This window comes from Salvia hispanica, chromosome 3 (genome assembly GCF_029641045.1).
Source record: "Salvia hispanica isolate PSC_SH4W2 chromosome 3, Shi_PSC_v1, whole genome shotgun sequence".
NCBI lineage: Eukaryota > Viridiplantae > Streptophyta > Magnoliopsida > Lamiales > Lamiaceae > Salvia > Salvia hispanica.
The window spans coordinates 18321515-18342218 of record NC_142694.1 but is presented as its reverse complement, the minus strand read 5'-3'; the positions used below and the strand labels follow the sequence as shown (position 1 = coordinate 18342218).

Genomic DNA, 20704 nt, shown 5'->3' with positions numbered 1-20704 from the left:
TGCAAAGGTACACAATGGCCATTTTTGACTTAAATACTCCCTCCATCCCTTAAATATGAGGATATTTTTCATTTTTAGATGTCCCATAAAAATATCTCCTTCCATTTTTGGTAACTTCCATCTCTTTAATAAGTTGAGGCTCTTTCTCCACTAACAATATTGTAACTTTACCAATTGTGCATTAATTCTCGTGTCGTTCCAAATGTCCATATTTTTATGGGACGGATGGAGTACTAATTTTCCCTTCATTCACAACTATGAACTTTATGGTCGTGAACAGTAGGCAAAATATGTTTAATTCACAACCAAGAAGGTCAGTGTGTTAGGTAAAATAGACTAAGATGCATTTTTGTTGCGAATTATAATCAACAAATGGTCATTTAACTATGATTGTCAATTGTAGGCCAAATAAGGCAATTTGGGAATAATGAGCTTCTTCATTGCGAATTACTATCATTATATTAACTGCTCTTTTTGGGATATCCCAAGGAATTTGGTAATTTCTTGAGCTAATTTTGCTTGTTTTGAGATTGGAGAAATCTTAGCTTTGAGTTTAATCGCATATCATATACTCCTGTCGTCCCATATAATTTGTCTCATTTCACTTTTACTATTTTTGGTAGTGGACCACATATTCCACTAACTCATTACTACTCACATTTTATTACTCTCTCCGTCCCGGATAATTCGTCCCAGTTTTCCATTTCAGTCCGTCCCACATAATTTGTCCCATTTCACTTTTACCATTTTTGGTAGTGGACCTCATATTCCACTTACTCATTCCTACTCACATTTTATTATAAAACTAATATATAAAGGTAGGACTCACATTCCACTAACTTTTTCAACCCACTTTTCATTACAATTCTTAAAACCCGTGCCCGGTCAAAATGACCGAATTATTCGGGACGGAGGGAGTATAAAATTAATACTTTAGAAGTAGGACTCACATTCCACCAACTTTTCCAACCCACTTTCCATTAAATTTCTTAAAACCCGTGCCGGGTCAAAATGTCTCAAATTATCTGGGACGGTGGGAGTAATTATAAATCATGTAAAATGACTATTTTTCATCTTTACAGTAGCAAAAAGTGGTCTTTTATTAGTTCATCAAACTACGAATGCAATTCTTCTTTTTCAAGTGCTCGGCTCTTGTACTTCTTAAATTCTTTTATCGTGAGCTCTTGAATAACTAGTCGACTCGTTTAATGGCCTCCGCTTCTTTTCTTCTTTTTTTCTTTTTTACTTTATGCACAACGGAATGCCATCTGAAATGGAAAATTCTAACCGGCGTTTTAAAGCAATATTGCAAAACTAAAACAGAATTGCAGAAAATCATCACCGTTTTAAAATGTCAATGACATTTTTTTAAAATTTATTAGAATCAAATTAAATGTATAAAATAAAACAAACAATGTTAAACGTGTATTAAACGGATGTGGTGTTCAGATCATAATTTGAAGTTTGTACAATATTTATCTCATGACTTTGAATAATCGATAAAAAAAAAATTGTTACTGTTCAATCATACCACATTACAACTCTCATTCTCTCCACATTCAAAATTAAATACTTTCAGAAGCTCTGAGAATTCCTGGTGGATCAAAGTAAATACTATGGCCTAGGGTGTTCTATGCGAAAGCAACACTATAACTATATAGCAGAGGAGAATTTATACCAATAATTCAGCATATAGTACTGTCAAAATTTGAAATGCAGTAGTAAAAAATCCGTATAAGATTCTTGAGTAGGACAACTAAAGTCAAGTCATGTCAAGTCCACGAGGACTGTTTAAATATCATCAAATTTTGATATTACTTACTACCATTTCGGTCCGTCTCTGAAAGTTTGACACACTTCACTTTAAATCATTTTTAACAGTGGACCTCATATTCCACTAACTCATTCCTACTCACATTTATTATAAAACTAATACTCCCCCCGTCCCTCAAAATTCGTCACCATTTGACCCGGCACGGGTTTTAAGAAATGTAATAGAAGTGAGTTGAAAAAGTTGGTGGCATGTGGGTCTTACTTTTATATATTAGTTTTAAAGTAAAATATGAGTGAGAATGAGTTAGTGGAATGTGGGGTCCATTACCAAAAATAGTAAAAGTGAAAGGTGACAAATTTTTAGGGACGAACGAAAAAAGAAAATAGGTCACAAATTTTCAGGGACGAAGAGTACTTTAAAAGTAGGACCCACATCCCACAACTTTTTCAACTCACTTTTCATTACATTTCTTAAAACCTGTGGTGAGTTAAAGTGTGCCAATATTTAGGGGACGGAGGTAGTATTTATTTTTAATTTGTCTTACTCCCTCCGTCCCAAGGTATTAGACCAACTTTCCTTTTTGGGATGTCCCAACATATTAGACTCATTTCCTTTTTAGCAAAAAGCATATATCTTATTTTATTCCTCACCTACTTTTTTCTCTCTTCTCTCTCCTACTTTTTCCCTCTCTCATACTTTACTCTCTCCACTTTAACTATTTAAATATCAATTCCTTAAATCATGTGCCCAAAAAAAGTGAGTCTAATACTCCGAGAGGGATGGAGTACTATATATACACACGCATGGAAACGAGTCAGTGAAAATGATAAATATTGATATAAATGAATATGTCATTTGATCAAGAAGATGAGCGGCGGATGATTTCTTTTTCTTTATTTTTATTGATATCTAATATTTCAAATATTATTATTGCTTAACTTTATGTAATTGAAAAGGGCGATGACTGCAATATGTCATTTGATGAGTATCAAGAAAATACATATACAATGAGATTCCAAAAAATTTTAGATATTTTTGGAATTGTGTTATAGAATATCTAAATACTTTTAGTAGAATTGTTAATTATAGTATTATCTAATAAAAAATTTAGGTTCTAAATAGGGAAAAATTTTAATATATAGAATACAAATGAATAAAGGAGAGAATTTTAGAATATGTGAGTACTGATATATATGGGTGTGTTGTATTATTTTGAAGTTGAAGTTGAAAAGTAAATGTTTCTTAGTTTGCCCAAAACACCACGTGTCTAAGTGCTTTTCTGTTCACTCGATCTGTCGTAGTCTTAAATATTTCATCCATACAACTTAACAAGATGATGATGTTGTAATCCAAAAACTCATGCCTATTTTATTCACGAATTCGTGGTTCCTTTGTTTTGATTTGGATAAAAGCTGCTTCACAAGCAACTCGCCTATGTTATAACAATTCGTGGTTCCTTTGTTTTGATTTGGATAAAAGTTGCTTCACAAGCAACTCGCCTATGTTATAACTCCATCACTCCACTCCATATATATGCACTCAAAACAAGTGATTCATGCAAATTTCAAATATTTATATTTTTAGTTTTGAGAGTTGTGTTGAAACGCTAACTATACTTGTTGATCTTAAACTGATATCAAATGTACATATATCATACTGCAAAGTTTACTGACCATATTTAGGAGCACAAAAATATTTCAATTCAAGTTATTTTATATATGTGACATCCATGACCCAAAACATGCATTATTTTGCATATGAAAATATTTTTATTTATTATTGCATATTTTTTTATATAATGTTATTTGCATAATAAATATTATATCAATAAATATTACCTTAAGTATTAAATAGTTAATTAATTTAAGTGTATACATATATAAAATAATGTGAATGTGTGCATGTCTTGTCCTTGGAAATATATAATATACGTACACGTTCTTGTATGCATACAAATACAAAGTGAATATGATGAGTATTTTATTCACTAAGAAAGTTTTATTAATATTTTTATACTTAGAATATTAAATTGTTTATTTTGTAAGTTATCTTTATCTCACAATTATATATGTAAGGGACGTGTAGTACCATGTGTTTAACTAAAGACATGCCACTTGAATATATAACCATCCTTGTAATATGTATAAGTCGGTAAGTTGCCGACGTGAAGGTCTATATATACAAATACACATAATTATGAAAAAAAAGGAGGAGGATAGGGGAAGGAAGAAAATAAAAAGGGGAAGAGAGAGCCTTCGGTAATTAGGGAAGAAGTTTACCATAACACAGGCTTTGATTTTTAAATTGATTGAGAGTTATAAATTAAAGAGTTCGAATCAGGAGAGTCAGAATCAGGAGTTTAGTAAGTTTATCTATCGTGATCAGGTGTGTATAAATCACACTTTTAGTTTTATATATTTTATGTGATTAATTGTTATGTGTTAAATTGGAGTGAATATTTGAATTATATGATGTGATACTGATATGATATGTGTTTAATTATGATGATGGGGATATATGCTTGCTGCAATAAATTGTATATTAAATTGGAATTATTGAGTGGAATATGATATGGATATGTGTTTGGTGCAATAGATATGTTTTGCATATGGTATTGGAATTAATTGAATCATTTGATTAAAGAGGATCTGTGATAGTCATGTCTTGGATCTGAAATCATAGTGGACATATTGGGACCTTCGGGTCAATCATATTGGGATCTTCGGGTCAAATCATATTGGGACCTACGGGTCAATTCACAGTGGGACCTACGGGTCAAATCATAGTGGGACCTTCGGGTCAAATCATAGTGGCATATTGGAAATCTCGGGCAAATACCATGCTTGAACTATCACAGAATAATAAACTGAACATAGTGGCATATGCATATTTATATGGAAATATTTTAATATTTGTTGATAATTGTTATATATATTGGTTAAAGAATATATTGATATATGGGATGTGGAATTAAAGGTAAGGCTTATATACACTGAGTTGTGGCTCATATAAACTACTAATTTTTTTCAGGAATAAGATATCAATGATGTCTGGGTTGATGTGAGTTACAGTTATTATAAGGGTCGGCGACTGACACGTTTTAGCAACCTTCTCCTCCTCATCGTTCTTGCATGTAAATAAATGTACAGTATATAGAGTGGTGAGAGGGTCTCACTACTGTTTAGAATATTTTGAAATATGTACCTGATAAATGTTGGATTTTGAAATTTGAAATTATATAATGTGTGTTTTATTCTCTCTTGACACGTGGATTATTTATTCTAAATAGATTTCATATCATACAGATATGTTTATAAATAATAATGTTATTTAGGATAGATAAAACATGAAGTATGTTACCATATCCCTTCCTAACAATGTTCCTAATGTTAAATAGCACATCTATTGAGATCGAGATCAACGTTACAAATACGTATATGGCTTGAATTATAACGAAAGAAATAAAAGAAGCGGAAATAGAAGTGAAAATAAATAAAATAAAACGGACTAATACTCTCTCCGCCCACTATTAATCGCACTAAATTTTCTTTTTAGTCCGTCCTTAATTAATTGGCCATACTTTTTTACAAAAGATAGAACCCACATTCCACTAATTCATTCTACTTACATTTTATATATAAAATTGATATATAAAAGTAGGATCCACGTTACACTAATTTTATTTTACTCACTTTTACTATAGTTTTTAAAATCAGTATCCATTAATTAGGGACGAGAGCCTAGTAAATTGAGTCAATAAAAGTTTTCTTTTTACAAGATAAATGTTCACCTAACATATAAAACCACTTCAAACTTGCCAGCTAGAGATTAACTGAGCAAACAATGATCCTAATGTTAAATGCAAGAAAAAATAAAAAAGAAGATTGTTTGAAAACTTGGAAAAAATTTTTTACATTTATTTATATAGAGAAAAATCCTAATTTTATATACACAAAATGCAAGAAAAATTAAAAAAGAAGAATTGTTTAAAAACTTGGAAAATAAATTTTACATTTATTTATATAGAGAAAAATCCTAATTTTATATATACAAAATGCAAGAAAAATTAAAAAAGAAGAATTGTTTAAAAACTTGGAAAAATTTGTGTATGCGTGTTCTCTAAATTTTACATTTAGTTACATTTAGTTATATAGAGAAAACTTCAATATGTACTTAATTTTCAATTCAAGACGCCCTACAAAATGAATCGAAAATTAACAGAAGAAGAAAGACCAAAGGCCTTCGCTTTATTTACAACAATCACTATCTGAAAAATTTGATATTAATTTAAGATGACTATGCTTCCAATATACATAGAGTGATCAAGAGAAGTAATATATCACAAATAGTGATAGAACTATGATTTTGACGCCGGACCCAAATAAAATGTTGAAAATAAAATTAAACATAAATAATACTACTCCATATATTAAATTTTAACGTTCAAAATACAATCACTATCATACCTCTTCTATTCTGATTTTATGAGACCTATTTGCTGACCTGTTCGATGGAATAATACATATTATTAATAATAAATAACAACAGAACTTTTATATTAATTATAAATACTAAAATTGGTAAAAAAAAAATTTTATTTTTTCACACATTATGAAGGGCATATCACCTATGGGCCTCCATATCGTTACGTGGCATTGCCCGTGAATTAGAAATAAATATGTGAGCAGGCTGCAATGTGTATTTAATATGTTTACAACAAATAGCAGAGTGAGTAATTGTGTAAAGAGCATCTTGAGCTCCAGCAAAGTTGTGCACACCATTTAATGACTAGCTGCAAATTGTTTCAAAATAAATACTAGGAGTACTATATTTTGGTCCAACTCAAGAGGAGGAAATGATACTCGAAATTATTTTGGTAGGCAGACTTACCTCTCAAAATTAAATGAAATAATGAGCACAGGTACTCATTTCTGCACTTCCCCTTGCTAATTCATTATAATTAAAATTCCATCCACTAAGTTTAACTTTTAGCATTTTAATTTAGTTTACAATTTGTACTAAATTTAGTTTACGATGTGATGATATAATATTAATTGGTATGATATCTGGTGTGATGACATTGTCTAACAAATGTGATGACATTATATAACTGATATGATGATCTTGTAGGAGTGGAATAATGACAGTATATAACATGTGTAATCTAAACTAGGAGTTAAGTTAAATTTAAAATTTGTGATACTTTTTAGTAAAGAGAAAGTGATTATCTTTATCTTGCAACATTAACCACGTATTGTTGTCGAGATAATATTACCCGTTTGACATTGAATGAGTCCGAGATCTATGTCTACGAATTGAAAGGTTATAATGATAAACTCGGCAATCAGTTGCTAGAACCAATAGGTCCTCAAATTATTAATTTGAAAAAACGGAAATCCTTCTTATTAGATGATCATGATACTTCCCGAAATTGGAAATTCTTGATCAATGGAGGAACGCCCTTTTTCTTCAATAAGATACCAAAGTGGATGATTGACTCATTCCGTACTAGATATGAGGTTATGCACGGTGTATTAAACATTTGTCATCCAAAATTAGATTCCTCTATCTTATACGTGCTACTACTTATTCTCTTTTCTCTCTTATCTTCAATTTTAAAATAACAACAATTTAGGACGCAAAAGAAAGCGTTCCAAAATTAAGAACAAATTACCTTAATCTTTTGCTTTTTAGGACACTTTCATTTACATCCTCTAATTATAGTCGTGACACTCAAATCAATGCCTCTAATTATAGTCGTGACACTCAAATCAATGCAAATTGTGTTTGATATCTGAGTTGGGTATCGGGTATCTGGTATTATGGTGAAACTGACCGTTCAGTTACCCGCGGGGTCCGTTTGAATTTTTTTGGTAAATAAGATTAACCAAAACGTTATCGAAGATACATCTTCATATGCTTCTACTAAAGGAGTTCATAAAGAAAAACTAAATGAAAAGTGAAAACTAAACTCCGAAGGTGCTAACTAACAAAATGTTTAGATCATAGAGTTAAGACTAAAACAATATGAAAATGAGTCGTTGTTTGCTCGATTTCTTGTTGATTGTTGGAGTCAATACCCGAACCAATCCCCCTTGCAGATGAATGAAAAATCCTGCAAATTTCGCCGTCTTCATTAATCAGCAAGGATTCAATATGCGGTGCGTTCTTGACTTCTTCCCTTATCTCTGTAAAATGGTAAAAGTTTGTTAGAAATTTTCAAGATGCAGATTAACTGTTCGATGAAATGCTTGAAAAAAATGACAACTTTACCAGCAACGTTTTTGGTCACGCAGCGTCATTTAGGAGAGCCGATTTGATCCTTTCAACCGTGCATTTGATGAGGCTGTTGACGGTGGCGACGGAGCCCAGAGAGAGCTTCGCGGTGGGGACGGAATCGACCAATATCTGGAAGGCGACGGTTAGCAACGAGCCGACTTCAGTGATTCCCCCGGTTTGGTGATCGCCACCGTCAGGTAGTATGGCAAACCCCGAAGGCAGGAGGGCGACGTAGTCGGGATCTCCGCCGCTCAACACGAGGTTCATCGCTATGATGTCCACGGGAGCGTAGATCACGTAGGATCCCGTGGCGTCGCTGCAGCTCTCCTGCAGTATCAGCATGTTGCTCTGGCTCGAGTTGGCGCTCTGCATTCGTATTTTCAATGGTTAACGCTTTGAGCAACGTGGAAACGAGAAAAACAAGCAACGTTGATAAATCTTACGTTGACGCGAAGGAGAGAGACGGAGTTTCCTGGATCACGGCCGTTAGCAATGTGAGCCATTTCTTGAACAAGGCCACCATTTGAGAGAATATCCCACTTTTCAAGCAAGGAGAAGGCAATGTGTTTTAGGTGATTGGATATTTCAACAGTTTTATCTTTGATGAGAAGTTGAAGAAGTGATATCATACCTCATTTCTTGAATTCTCGTTGCGTAGGAACTCGAAGACTCGTTTTGGGGGCACAGGGAGCCAGAACGAGGTTGCAGCGCTGAGGACAATACCTGGAGGTCTCCCCGGGTCGTCCATGCTCTTCCTAGTCATCACTCTCACATCATCCGCTCCACTCCCTGAGAGCGTTGTCCACGTGTGTGCAGTCGAGGCACCCACACCGGTGCAGAAGCTCATCACCATCCTCTCAGCAAGCTTCAACATGCTCTTTCTCCCCTTTGGAGAAGATATCACTGCATCACATGGTAACACAATTAGTTTATATAATTTTAAATGTAGAATAGAAAAATGGAAATTTTGATATAGGGACTCATTACATACCTCCTACATCTCCAGATGAAATGTTACTTGCCATCACACTAGCCAGTCGCTCGCATTGCCGGTCTAGTATTGCCACCCATCTTCGGGCTCCAAAGGCAAGGCCGGAATTCACTAACAGTTTGTAGATATTATGCACTGCTCGATCGTCAACCTCTACATGTTCAACCCATGTCACCTTGAAAAGAGTAGGAAAGCAAGCTTGTTAGGCTCAAATCGATATCGGGTAAAATGGAAGGAATCGCACGTACCTTTGAGTAGCCATTGGGCAATTCTTGGATCAAACAACCAGACGGCCTTCGCCTGCATTTTGATATGGTTGCAGGTCTTAAGTTATCCAAAGAGACATCCACCACTGCCCAAATTCCATCACCGTGTTGCTTGCAATATCTCACGAAGTAAGTCTCTCGAGTTGGGACCAACGGAGATGGCACTTGGAACTCCGCAGTCATCTGAAATCAGAACAAAAAGATAAGATTTCTTGAAACATTTTCATGTCATTTTATTCAGTAATATTTTGCCTCAAGTCCTGTATTATCATACCACTTGCAAAGCTCCATTGTAGTTCCCTGCAACCCCAGTGGACAATATCTCCAGAGTCACTGCTCTAGAAACAATATTCGAAAACACACTCGACCATTGGTTCTGCAAACATAATATCAGACTTAGATCATAAAAACATTATGCAATCATCTATCTGGTTTAGATTTCAAAAAAATCATATTACTTACTGTATCCATGAGGATCTCAACCAAGTTGATGTGGTTCATGATTACCACAGCCGACTCTCTCGAGGCTTCAGACTTCAATCCCAACGGCTTCGGCCCAATGCCTCGTGGGAACATCCTCACGTACTCGTCTTCATTCAACACATGTCCCATGCCATCGCTGTTCGGAATCCATAAAGGCTCCCCAGTTTGGGCCATTCTGAGGAGTTCCTCCATGGCTGCAACAGCTAGCTCGATGATCATCGGCTTGTCAGCCTCGGACGGTCCAGACACCGACCTGATCAGGAGATCAGAAGCTCCGAATATCTCCCCAGAAAAGCCCGTCGTTGCACCAAAACTGCTCACGCCAAGATCAACCGAACGAGATGCTCCTGATGAAATCTGAGGGTATGATTGCATTGGCTTTCCTACATACTTTGCAGCTAGCCCAGAAATCCTATCAATCTGTGAAGAGATTCATACATAAAACACATTATTATCATCAAATTAATGCCAAATCCACCAACTCCTGTTGATGATTGACATTTAATTCAAGTAATTAAGTATTCATTTACACATTACAAGCTCTAACATTAATGTGTGGACCATTCAACATTAATTCCTTGAGCGAACACATTCAATTCTCACCATGAACTTAAACCGCGGACATTGTACAAAAGCTTTATTTCAACATTAATTTCTTTAACAAACACAAATGACAATTCACTGCAAAATCCAACGAGAAATGTACAAATTTCAATCAACTCACCTCCTCCCTCAAGCGCACATTCTCGATCCTCAAGTGCTGCTCGTCGAACGACATCTCTCCAACGGAGGCAGGCCCCCCACAGCTCGGGCATGCTGCATTGCGAAGAGCCTCCTTGTACCTAATGTTTTCCGCTCGCAGCTTCTCGTTCTCGTTCCTCAGATGCGTGTTCTCGTGCCTCTCGTGTTGTGACTGTGTTTAGTTAATAACTCCACACCATTTCAGCCACACAAAAACATACATAGAGATAGAGAGAAAGAGAGAAATGATAAAGATCATTACCTTCATTTGAGTTCGCTTATTTTGAAACCAAAACTTAACTTGCAATGGCTCTAACCCTAGCCGACGGCCGAGCTCCTTCCGCTGCTTATCATCTGGATGAGGGAACTCCTTGAAAAACCTAGCAACATATCACATACACACAATCACAAGAATTAGACACATAAAAAAAAATTATAACCTAATTTTTGTAAGAGATACATACGATTCCATTTCCTGGATCTGAAGCTGGGTGTGGCGGTGATAGCGCTTCTTCTTGTTGGGGTGCTCGTTGGGATCTTCGTCGTCACCAGAGGCCGCCTCCATGTTGTCGGTGCCGGACTTGCTCTCGTAGCCGTCGTCTCGGATAAGGTCCAGCTCATTTTCCGGGGTTCCATTCCCCATTTCAAGTAAATGGTGGTGGCTCTCAAACATATTTGGCTGAAACATCTTTTGCTATATCAACCAAGCTTACTGAAACCCTTGCCAACTGTGGAAATAATTGAAATTAAAAAGGATGGAATTTTGATTGAAAGATTGATGGAGAAATGAGCTAAGCTGTTAATAATGGCAGATCTTGGTATATTTTTTACAGAGGATAAATTTGCACGCTTGCAATTATAATCATATACAACTAGGAAAATAAATGGTTGACCTCTTGAGAGTTTTAAATGGTGATGATTTGACAGGGGAATTAATTCGAATTATGGATGCATAAATAAATACTACTCCATTACTTCGGAAAGTGATCTTTTTGAACAATGTGAGAAGATGAAGAGAGAGTTAATTTACCAACCTTAACAACAAATGAGAGATGTGTTGGTTAATCTTCAACCATGTTCTTCAAAGCTTTAGCAAGGAAAAAAACCCTATAGAGCTTTGTTCCTATCTCTCCCCTCTCTAGATATATAGTGAGATAAGGTCAAAAGGGGTTTTGCATTTTGTTAGTAGGATTTTATCTGTCAGTTTCCAGATAACAAAGTGACGGTTGGTTAATTATGTTTGGGCAATTGAGATAACATTGACTTTCGTCACTACTCGTTTTTTGGGGTTTCTAACATAACAAAAATTTAGAAAATGGGAAAATTAAGGAGATTGACTTACTGTTTTAGAAGATGTTGATTTTGATAGCAAGAAGTGGTATAGCTAGGGTTAAAGGGTGGAAAGAAAATGAGATGGTTTAAAGGTTTTTGATTGATGGTGGCACCTTTCTTGTGAATGGAATTTAAGAAGAATAGTTGGGAGAGAGAGAGAGGTGAAGAAGAAAGGGGACCAAGTGGAGAAGAAATGGCAGCCCAAAGTTATTGCAGAGCGTGTAGAGAGGGTGCCAAGGCATTAATGGCGGGTTGAGAGATAGATAGAGATATTGAGAGACAATTTAATTTTTATTGCTGAGGAGAGAGATGTGAACCGACTTCTTATCCCACTATCTTTAATTCTCTCTTCTCCTACTCAATAAGTTTTTTTTTTCTTACAAAATGTGAACAAGATATTTCATTCTTTTTTCTTGAATTTTTGCCACTAGGGTTTCATACAATAGTATATGTGTACATCTATGCTTTGATAAACCAGGTTTATTAAGTTTTTTCAGTTCTCATTCACAGATTTTCTCTGATTTTAGAGCAACATCACAAGAATTAGTACTAATAATTTGTACTGAAATTGTATGTAAATGATACATATATGTATGTATTAATGACCAGGTATCACTTAATGGTAACAGGTTTTGTAAATGTTCATAACATGGGGAAATTAAAGTTTGGTTACCACCACGTGGGAATACATTAAACCGAAAATTGTAATTCACACACAATATATACATTATAAACTCTAGAATGTTAGTATAGAGATTTCAGTCTGGTCATGTTGTGGCTATTAAAAATATAGGAACTGGCCATTTGAGTGATTCTCATCTGTACATAAATACATGACGAATTATTAATGGTTTTTTAAGGTAATATATCAGTTTACTAATTTAGGCAGAAAAGAGGCTTCCCAGAGAATGTGATGATCTAATTAAGCACATACAAGTATGTTGAATACCATGGAATATTTTTAATACTTATGCATTACTTTGAAAATTAAGAATGTAATTAATTTTATTTTAAAAATTGATAGCATTTACGTATGAATGATGCAATGAACCGAATATAGTATAGGGCTGGACGTTTTAGTAAGACTTGGCGTCTACAAATCATAGTCGTAGATACCCAAATAGGTTTTAATATTTAGGTGAACATACTTACATTGTTACATACCAGTAATTGCAACAAATAAGATAGAATATCCATCTACAAATATTAAAATCAAGTACTTAAAAATTGAAATGCAATTGAGAGGTGAACATAGGAGTTTGGGTTGATACAATCTATAAATACAGTATGACTAATTCGAGTCCTTTTTTTTCTACAAGTAGTTTTCAGTCAAAGTTCCTTAATAAATTCTTTATAATAAATACTAATGTATATCTAAAATAACAATCGGAACACATAATTCTCCAAGTCTAATTATCTTAATTACAGTTTTGTATCTCACACTGATAGTTTTCATATTTAAGGTCCTGGTAAAAAATAAATGATAAAACTTCTAACTAAATTTCATACTATATTAAACTCAAATTAATTAAAGGTCAAGATTTTACTAGGCAAGATTAATGAGACGGTTAAGACATTTTTAGAAACGAAATCTTGACGTTCAAGAGGGTCGATCATTCTTTGCATAGAACATTTTTTATCTATCCTCATTAATTATTTGATACTACTATTTTTTTAAAAACACTTGTAGTGGTATTATATGTAACATGTTTATACATAGGTGAGAAACTGAGAATACGAAGTGAAGGAGTAATATAAGACTATAATATATCTTATCCTCCACCTTCTTTTACATCTATTTTTTAAGTGAATTATTTAAAATATTGTTTGATTTTTTGGTGCTAGATTTTCAGTCTTGAGTAAGGTATCTTTAACAAATGTTAAAAAATGTTGGTTGATGTAATTTCTTCAATCTCAACAACAAACTAAAGATTGTTTCAGATGATGTAGTCATGTACCGTCAATTCCAATCATATAGTGTTAGTTTTGGTTCATCAAATGTGTATATGTTATATAAAATTGGAATCTTGAAGAGTAAATGAAATGCGGTGTGACAACTGAGACCATGCATTCATTACATACCTAAAATGCTTAATTGGTTGGTGTTGACTTTCCCTTCCCTTCAAGGAAGAAATATTATTTTTGTTTTAAACAGTAGTATATCATTAAATATAGAACATTATTTGTTTAATCATATATAGTCACAATGTATGAAGTAAGACCAACGGTAAAATTTGGAACACATATTTATAATATCTGCAAATTAAAAAATTGTTAACTGTGTGGTGTTTATTCGTTTGTACTGTGCAGAGCTTGTCGAATCATACAATGATATGAATGGAATGACTGATGGTACAAAGAATAAGAGCTAAAAAGATTCTTTCTAAGTCCAACAATAAAAAAAACTACTGTATTTTTTCTACACGAATTGAAATTAAAAGATACTCCCTCGGATTCGATCCATGACTTTTTCCTTTTTCAAACCACGTTGCATAAAATCCCGTGCCATCTAAAGAATGAAGGGAGTATTCTCCAAGTCCAATAATAAAAGTTTTACTTTTTTTAATATAGATTTTAAGAAAGATAAAGAAATATGATTTGCAAAATTAGTGAAATTAATATGCGTCTCATTTTTATATAATAGTATTAATTTTTTAATAAAATGTGAATAGAATGAATTGAAGAAACTAGTAGCTTATTTAGTACTAGTATTAGCCCACGCGCTATGCGCGTCACATAATATTTTTAGTTAATTAATTAGACATTATAAATATACTAAATAAAATAAAAAATAGTAAATCATTACATAATTAAAAAATAAAAAATATAGTACTATATACGACGATATGTTAAATAATTATAGATAAAAAATTAAATAAATTACAACACTTTTAGGTCTATGTTTGTAAAAAAAAGGATTATTATAGACTCGACGGAAAAATTAGAACAAAACTAACAAAAAAATAAAACAAACTAACATTAAGAAAAAACATAAATATGAACTAACATCACTGAAACAATATAATCTCAAATAAATGTACAACTATAGATAAAGAGTGATACCCATAGAAAAATTCTTCTTTTTGCAGAGAATTCGCGACGCAATGGGATAAGACAATGAAGAATAAATTACAAGTTAGCAAATGATACATATTTATAGACAGAATGTTGAAAGTATTCTAAAAATTTCTTGAAACCATGCTTTGAATCCTTGTTCCCGGCATGGAAAAATAAAAATGAATGATTTTAGTTTTAGATAAATTTCTAAAAAAATAGTACTAATAAGCTAAGCAATGACACACATACCATCTGATCGTTGAACACATATTTCAAGGAGGTTACATTGATTTGTCCATGTTTAATGAATTCATAAACATGCAAGCACCGCACTTGAATTACTGATGAAGCATTATTAGGCTGTAGATCGTTAAGAAATGTGAATTCCCTTATGTGAACAAAATTTTATTTTTGCCAAAAATTTGTGATAGAGAACGAAGACAATGAAGAAATGGAATGGAATCTAGCAAATGGTACATATTTATAAATATAAAGTATTGAAAAGGAATCATTTAGGCGGTTACATAATATTCCCTCCGTCCCAGAGAAGTTGGCATACTTTGAAAATGACACGAGATTTTAGGAGGTTTTGTTTTGTGTGTTAAATGGAGAGAGAAAATATAATTTTTATATTCATGTGAGAGAGAACTTTTTCCAAAAAGGGAAATGTGACATCTTTTGTGGGACAAACTAAAAAGGAAAGTGTGTCAACTTCTTTGGGACGGAGGGAGTACCTTTTAATAAGGCATAATTAATAATTTTTTAATATAAAAAATGTTGTATATAAGATGAAACGGTAGTATATGATTTTAAAATTGTATTTACAATGAATCTTTATTCTTAGCTCCAAAATTTTCAATTAAGCTCTTATATGTAATATTATCAATCAATATTCCATATGACATTTATTTATTTACCTTCAATAGGCAAAATAACTGTCATTTAAATTATTTTCTCTCTTTGACACATAAACGACTAAACGCCTAAACCCACTAATGTTGTAGTCAGTTCATATGGCCAAACTACACGTATAAATCACCCCAAACGCCTATATCAAAATCCCATGTTAATGCAAATTATTTATTAATTTCAATGAATAAGTTAGTCAATAAATATTCAAATTGATCACATAACTTATAGATACTCCAAAATGAGGACAAAATTTACAAATATTTCAAAAGAAGGTCAAAACTCGCCTTATATATGTATAGATTAGTATAATACACTTAAATAAAAATTATATTAGCGGCAAAAATGACAAAACAGTACTTTAATTAACGGATGGCACGAGTACTTAATTTTTTTGTTAATTAAAACATAAAATATAAGCTTTTATATATGGTAGATGCTTATACAATTTTTAACAGTTATATCTAATTAGTGGTCTTTAGACTATCTTTTAGTATTGTGACTAGAACTCTGTTAAAATTTGAATTGTTTAGTCTTCCAATAGGCACGGATTAAGTAATATTCAGTGTTGTGAGATGGTACATAATTGTTTATGTTGTGAGATGGTACATAATTGTTTTATGATTATTTGCAATATTTGTATCGAACATTAAAGTATCATTATAATTTTTTTTTATTTCATATGAGTCAAGTTCTTTACAATGTTGGTAAATGGTTTATTGCAATCCTAAAAGAATACAAATTCGATTGCCAAAATTATGATTAGAAAAGAATGATGAATGCGGTTCTCGTTACTGAAAACTTAATGTCTATTTTTACTAAATATGCTCCTCCAATTCTCGGGGATAAATAACCCTTTTGATGTTGATCAATAAGTAATTTTCAAGTTGTGTATTGATAAGGATTAATGTTGATAAGTGTCTCATTTTGGCTTCTTTAAATGAGACATTTCATCAGCTTAGTAGTCTTTGGACTAGCGGTCGATATTGCTAAAATTTTATCAGCACAACATCAATCGGTTGACAATGTTGACGTTGGGTTAACATTTTCTATTGACGTTGTATGTCATCTGTTGACATCAATTCTTTAAATCTAACGGCTCAGTCATAGTCTGGAGTTTATACAATATACAGAATTTGCATTCGATTACATCCACATATACATATACATATACATATACATATAAATAAAAGCATAACCACATTTTATTTTTTATTTGCATATTATAATTGTTTATTATATTATGTGTATGTATAAATAGTTGACTTCCTGGTGACCAACATGTGTGGTCTTGATCAAGATCTTGGTATCATGTGTGTGGTCTTGCAAACAACATAAGGTATTTTTTTCTAATTCCATAGTATGAGGCCTTCAATCCTAGTGCGAGGATATATTGTAAAATTTTGAGTTAATTTTAATTCTGAATAATGCCCAACTACTTACCAAAATTACTTGTTTAAGTCCCACATTTAATTTGATTTTGTTTCTTGTTATATTGTTCTTCACTCTAGCTACAAGATTCTCATCTGATGTAGGATTTACAATGCATATATAGTGGTTGCTCGAGGCAAAAGAATTTTATGAAAACTTGACAGTGTTAGGTTTGATGGTGGTTGGTTGTCTTCAATAAGATTTTCAGGATTTTAAATGAGCCTCTGATTAATCTCATTGAATGAGCAAAATCCTGGAATTTCCAGATTGATTCAGAGAGGGTTTAATTACTTAGTTCCCACATGAAATACATGCAACAATATAAATGTGAACTGAATTCTCAGCTCCATTAGAATTTAATTTTATAATACATCGGTATCATTATTAATAAATATATAGGAGACGAAGGAAGAAAAAAGTATAACATGGGAATCACAAGTTCATATTGTTAAAGATCGTCGATTATACATGTTTGTTCAATATTATCTATATGGATTTGTATTTTGGATCATTTTCAAAAAGTCTCAATGACTCAAAAAAATTTCAAATTCATAGAGGATTTAGATATAGTATAAGTTTGCACCCAATTCATATTTTAAAAGTTATGCAAAATCGGTATCATTATTAATAAATATATAGGAGACGAAGGGAGAAAAAAGTATAACATGGGAATCACAAGTTCATATTATTAAAGATCGTCGACTATACATGTTTGTTCAATATTATCTACATGGATTTGTCTTTTGGATCATTTTCAAAAAGTCTCAATGACTCAAAAAAGTTTCAAATTCATAGAAGATTTAGATATAGTATAAGTTTGCACCCAATTCGTATTTTTAAAAGTTATGCAAAATCGGTATCATGATTAATAAATATATAGGAGAAGAAGGGAGAAAAAAGTATAACATGGGAATCACAAGTTCATATTGTTAAAGATCGTCGATTATACATATTTGTTCAATATTATCTACATGGATTTGTCTTTTGGATCATTTTCAAAAAGTCTCAATGACTCAAAAAAATTTCAAATTCATAGAAGATTTAGATATAGTATAAGTTTGCACCTAATTCGTATTTTTAAAAGTTATGCAAAATCGATATCATGCTTAATAAATATATAGGAGACGAAGGGAGAAAAAAGTATAACATGGGAATCATAAGTTCATATTGTTAAAGATCGTCGACTATACATGTTTGTTCAATATTATCTACATGGATTTGTGTTTTGGATCATTTTCAAAAGGTCTCATGACTAAAAAAAAGTTTCAAATTCATAAAGGATTTAGATATAGTATAAGTTTGCCCCCAATTCGTATTTTAAAAGTTATGCAAAATCTCTTGGATTTCATTGCATGTGAAACTTTGACGTGATAGAAACTAATTAATTACATCATCTAATGGCCTAAATATAAACAATATATGCAGTGTTTAATTAAAACTCTCTTAAACACCACTCCCTCCGACCTTCAATAATGTCTCAAAAAATTGGTACACACAAATTAATCAATGATTGTTTAGGCCATAAAGTAGTGGTATCACGCTTATTTAAACTCAAATACGTAAAGGAAATACAGTACATGGGAAAGAAGAAAAAAAAAAAGGCTTTTACCAATAAATAACTCGCAGATCCATCTATGTACGATTATTACTCTAGTTTTGATCTTTTCAGAGAGTGTTTTTTATTGAAGTCGTTATCGTAATGATAGATCTTTTACGATTAATAAAATATATTTTTTACGATAAGTAGCGAGGTATAAAGTTTGCACAACACGACACAATGTGAAACGAACTTATTAGTAATTCTACTTGGTTAAATCTAGTAAGCTAAAAATCCATCCATCTTATAAGAATATAAATATTTGAGACAACATGAATTTTAATATACAATTGACAAATAATTAAAGAAGATATGGAAAGAAAAAAGTTATTACAATATTATTAGTAGCGTACAGGAAAAAGTTATTACAATATTATTAGTAGCGTTCAGGGCTCATCTTATTAGAGAAAAATAAGTTATCAAAAATATAAATAATTAATTTTATGAGATAGTCCAAAAATGAAAAAAAATATATATATTTTTATGAAACAAAGCAGTATAATAATTATTACTGAGATATTTTTATGTTTTAACTTGGCCAAATTATTTCACTGCCTTATTTAATCGTCAATAAATCAATAAGTTCACCATGTTCATAAAAAAATAATATAAAAATAATTAGAATTGCCATTTTAATAATTTCTAATTACTCCTATACAGTATACTAGTACTACTACTATTTATGATCTTTTAAGACAAAGTAAAAAAAATCTATTGTACATTATTCTCTCCCACTTTACATTCTTTTCCCGTTAATTATTTATAAATTTCATTTTTTACAAAATATGTGCGGAAAAAATGAGTCACTTAGAATAGGACAGAGTGAGTAGTAGTTATATGTAATGGGAAAAGTATGAAAATGTCCTTTGGGTAAAAAAATACTCTGTCCCATTCAAAATATCCATATTCTTGAGTGACATGAGATTCTATGAAGAATAATTAGATGGAATAAGTAGAGAGAAAAAATGTAATTGAATATTTTAATGAGAAAATGAGAAGAGAGATTTATTTATTTTTAAATATAGAAATTAGACATCTTCAATGCGACAAACTAAAAAGAAGGTGGACATTTTGAATGGGACAGGCAAAGGAAGTACCAAAGAACAATGTTTAGGGACCAAAAAAATTCTCACGAAGAAATAACGCTGCGCACAAAGAATTTCAGTATTTCACTAACCATACGATTAGACTAAATTTCAGTTTTTACTACTCCCTCCGTCCCGCTTAAGATGACACGTTTTCCTTTTTAGTTTGTCCCAACTAAGATGACACATTTCCGTAACTTTCTCTCTCTAATTAATACACTCAACCACTTTTTCTCACTCCTATTAAAATATTCATCTTTCTTTATCCCTCTACTTTAATACTTACACTCACCTTCTCTCTCCAATTAAACACTTTAACCAATAACTCCTAAAACCCCGTGCCGACTAAGCAATGTGTCATCTTAGCCGGGACGGAGGGAGTACGAACACAAATTTGGTTGAGAAAATATGCACACTAATCCAAATTTCAGAATTTACCCTACTCTAACTCCACTAGTAAATTTTATGGCATTATTATCATCTTATCTTTAGGTAATGATTATTCCCAATTTCATGACGCATCAATCATAAACAATGACCTATTCAATGCTAATTCATATCTCCGTGACTCCATTTCACATTAATATTTTACCCTCGGAAGAATCCATTCCCACTTTCCAACTTCATAGGAATTCACAACTATGTAAAACAAATTTCTTCAAGTAACCAAAAATGGTGGCTTTGTTGAATCTGAAAGATTAGATAACCCAAATTTTGAACGTTGCCAATCAAGATACGAATATGAGAAGCCAATCAATC

General features: G+C 32.3%; 1 protein-coding gene and 1 long non-coding RNA gene across 4 annotated transcripts; one reads left to right on the top strand and one right to left on the bottom strand.

Annotated features, from left to right (window-relative positions):
* Nucleotides 1–7723: 7723 nt before the first annotated feature.
* Nucleotides 7724–12065, bottom strand: LOC125216291 (homeobox-leucine zipper protein MERISTEM L1-like). 3 transcript variants are annotated; one of them, XM_048117965.2, is made up of 12 exons: nt 11877–12065; nt 10999–11262; nt 10797–10914; nt 10518–10706; nt 9773–10213; nt 9585–9686; nt 9293–9493; nt 9045–9219; nt 8685–8956; nt 8497–8592; nt 8048–8419; nt 7724–7962 (listed from the first exon to the last, which is right to left on the bottom strand). In XM_048117965.2, exons 2-11 carry the CDS (start codon nt 11220–11222, stop codon nt 8063–8065), a joined length of 2175 nt encoding a protein of 724 aa, XP_047973922.1. In that variant the 5' UTR covers nt 11223–11262; nt 11877–12065; the 3' UTR covers nt 7724–7962; nt 8048–8062. The 3 variants fall into 3 exon arrangements, with proteins under 3 accessions (XP_047973922.1, XP_047973921.1, XP_088924667.1); XM_048117964.2 differs by having other exon boundaries at nt 11569–12064; XM_089068541.1 differs by lacking the exon at nt 11877–12065 and having other exon boundaries at nt 10999–11388.
* LOC148930308 (uncharacterized) lies at nt 7797–10298 on the top strand. The gene is made up of 3 exons (XR_016137147.1): nt 7797–7935; nt 8071–8968; nt 9060–10298. It is a non-coding gene; the product is annotated as an uncharacterized LOC148930308 (long non-coding RNA).
* Nucleotides 12066–20704: the final 8639 nt, after the last annotated feature.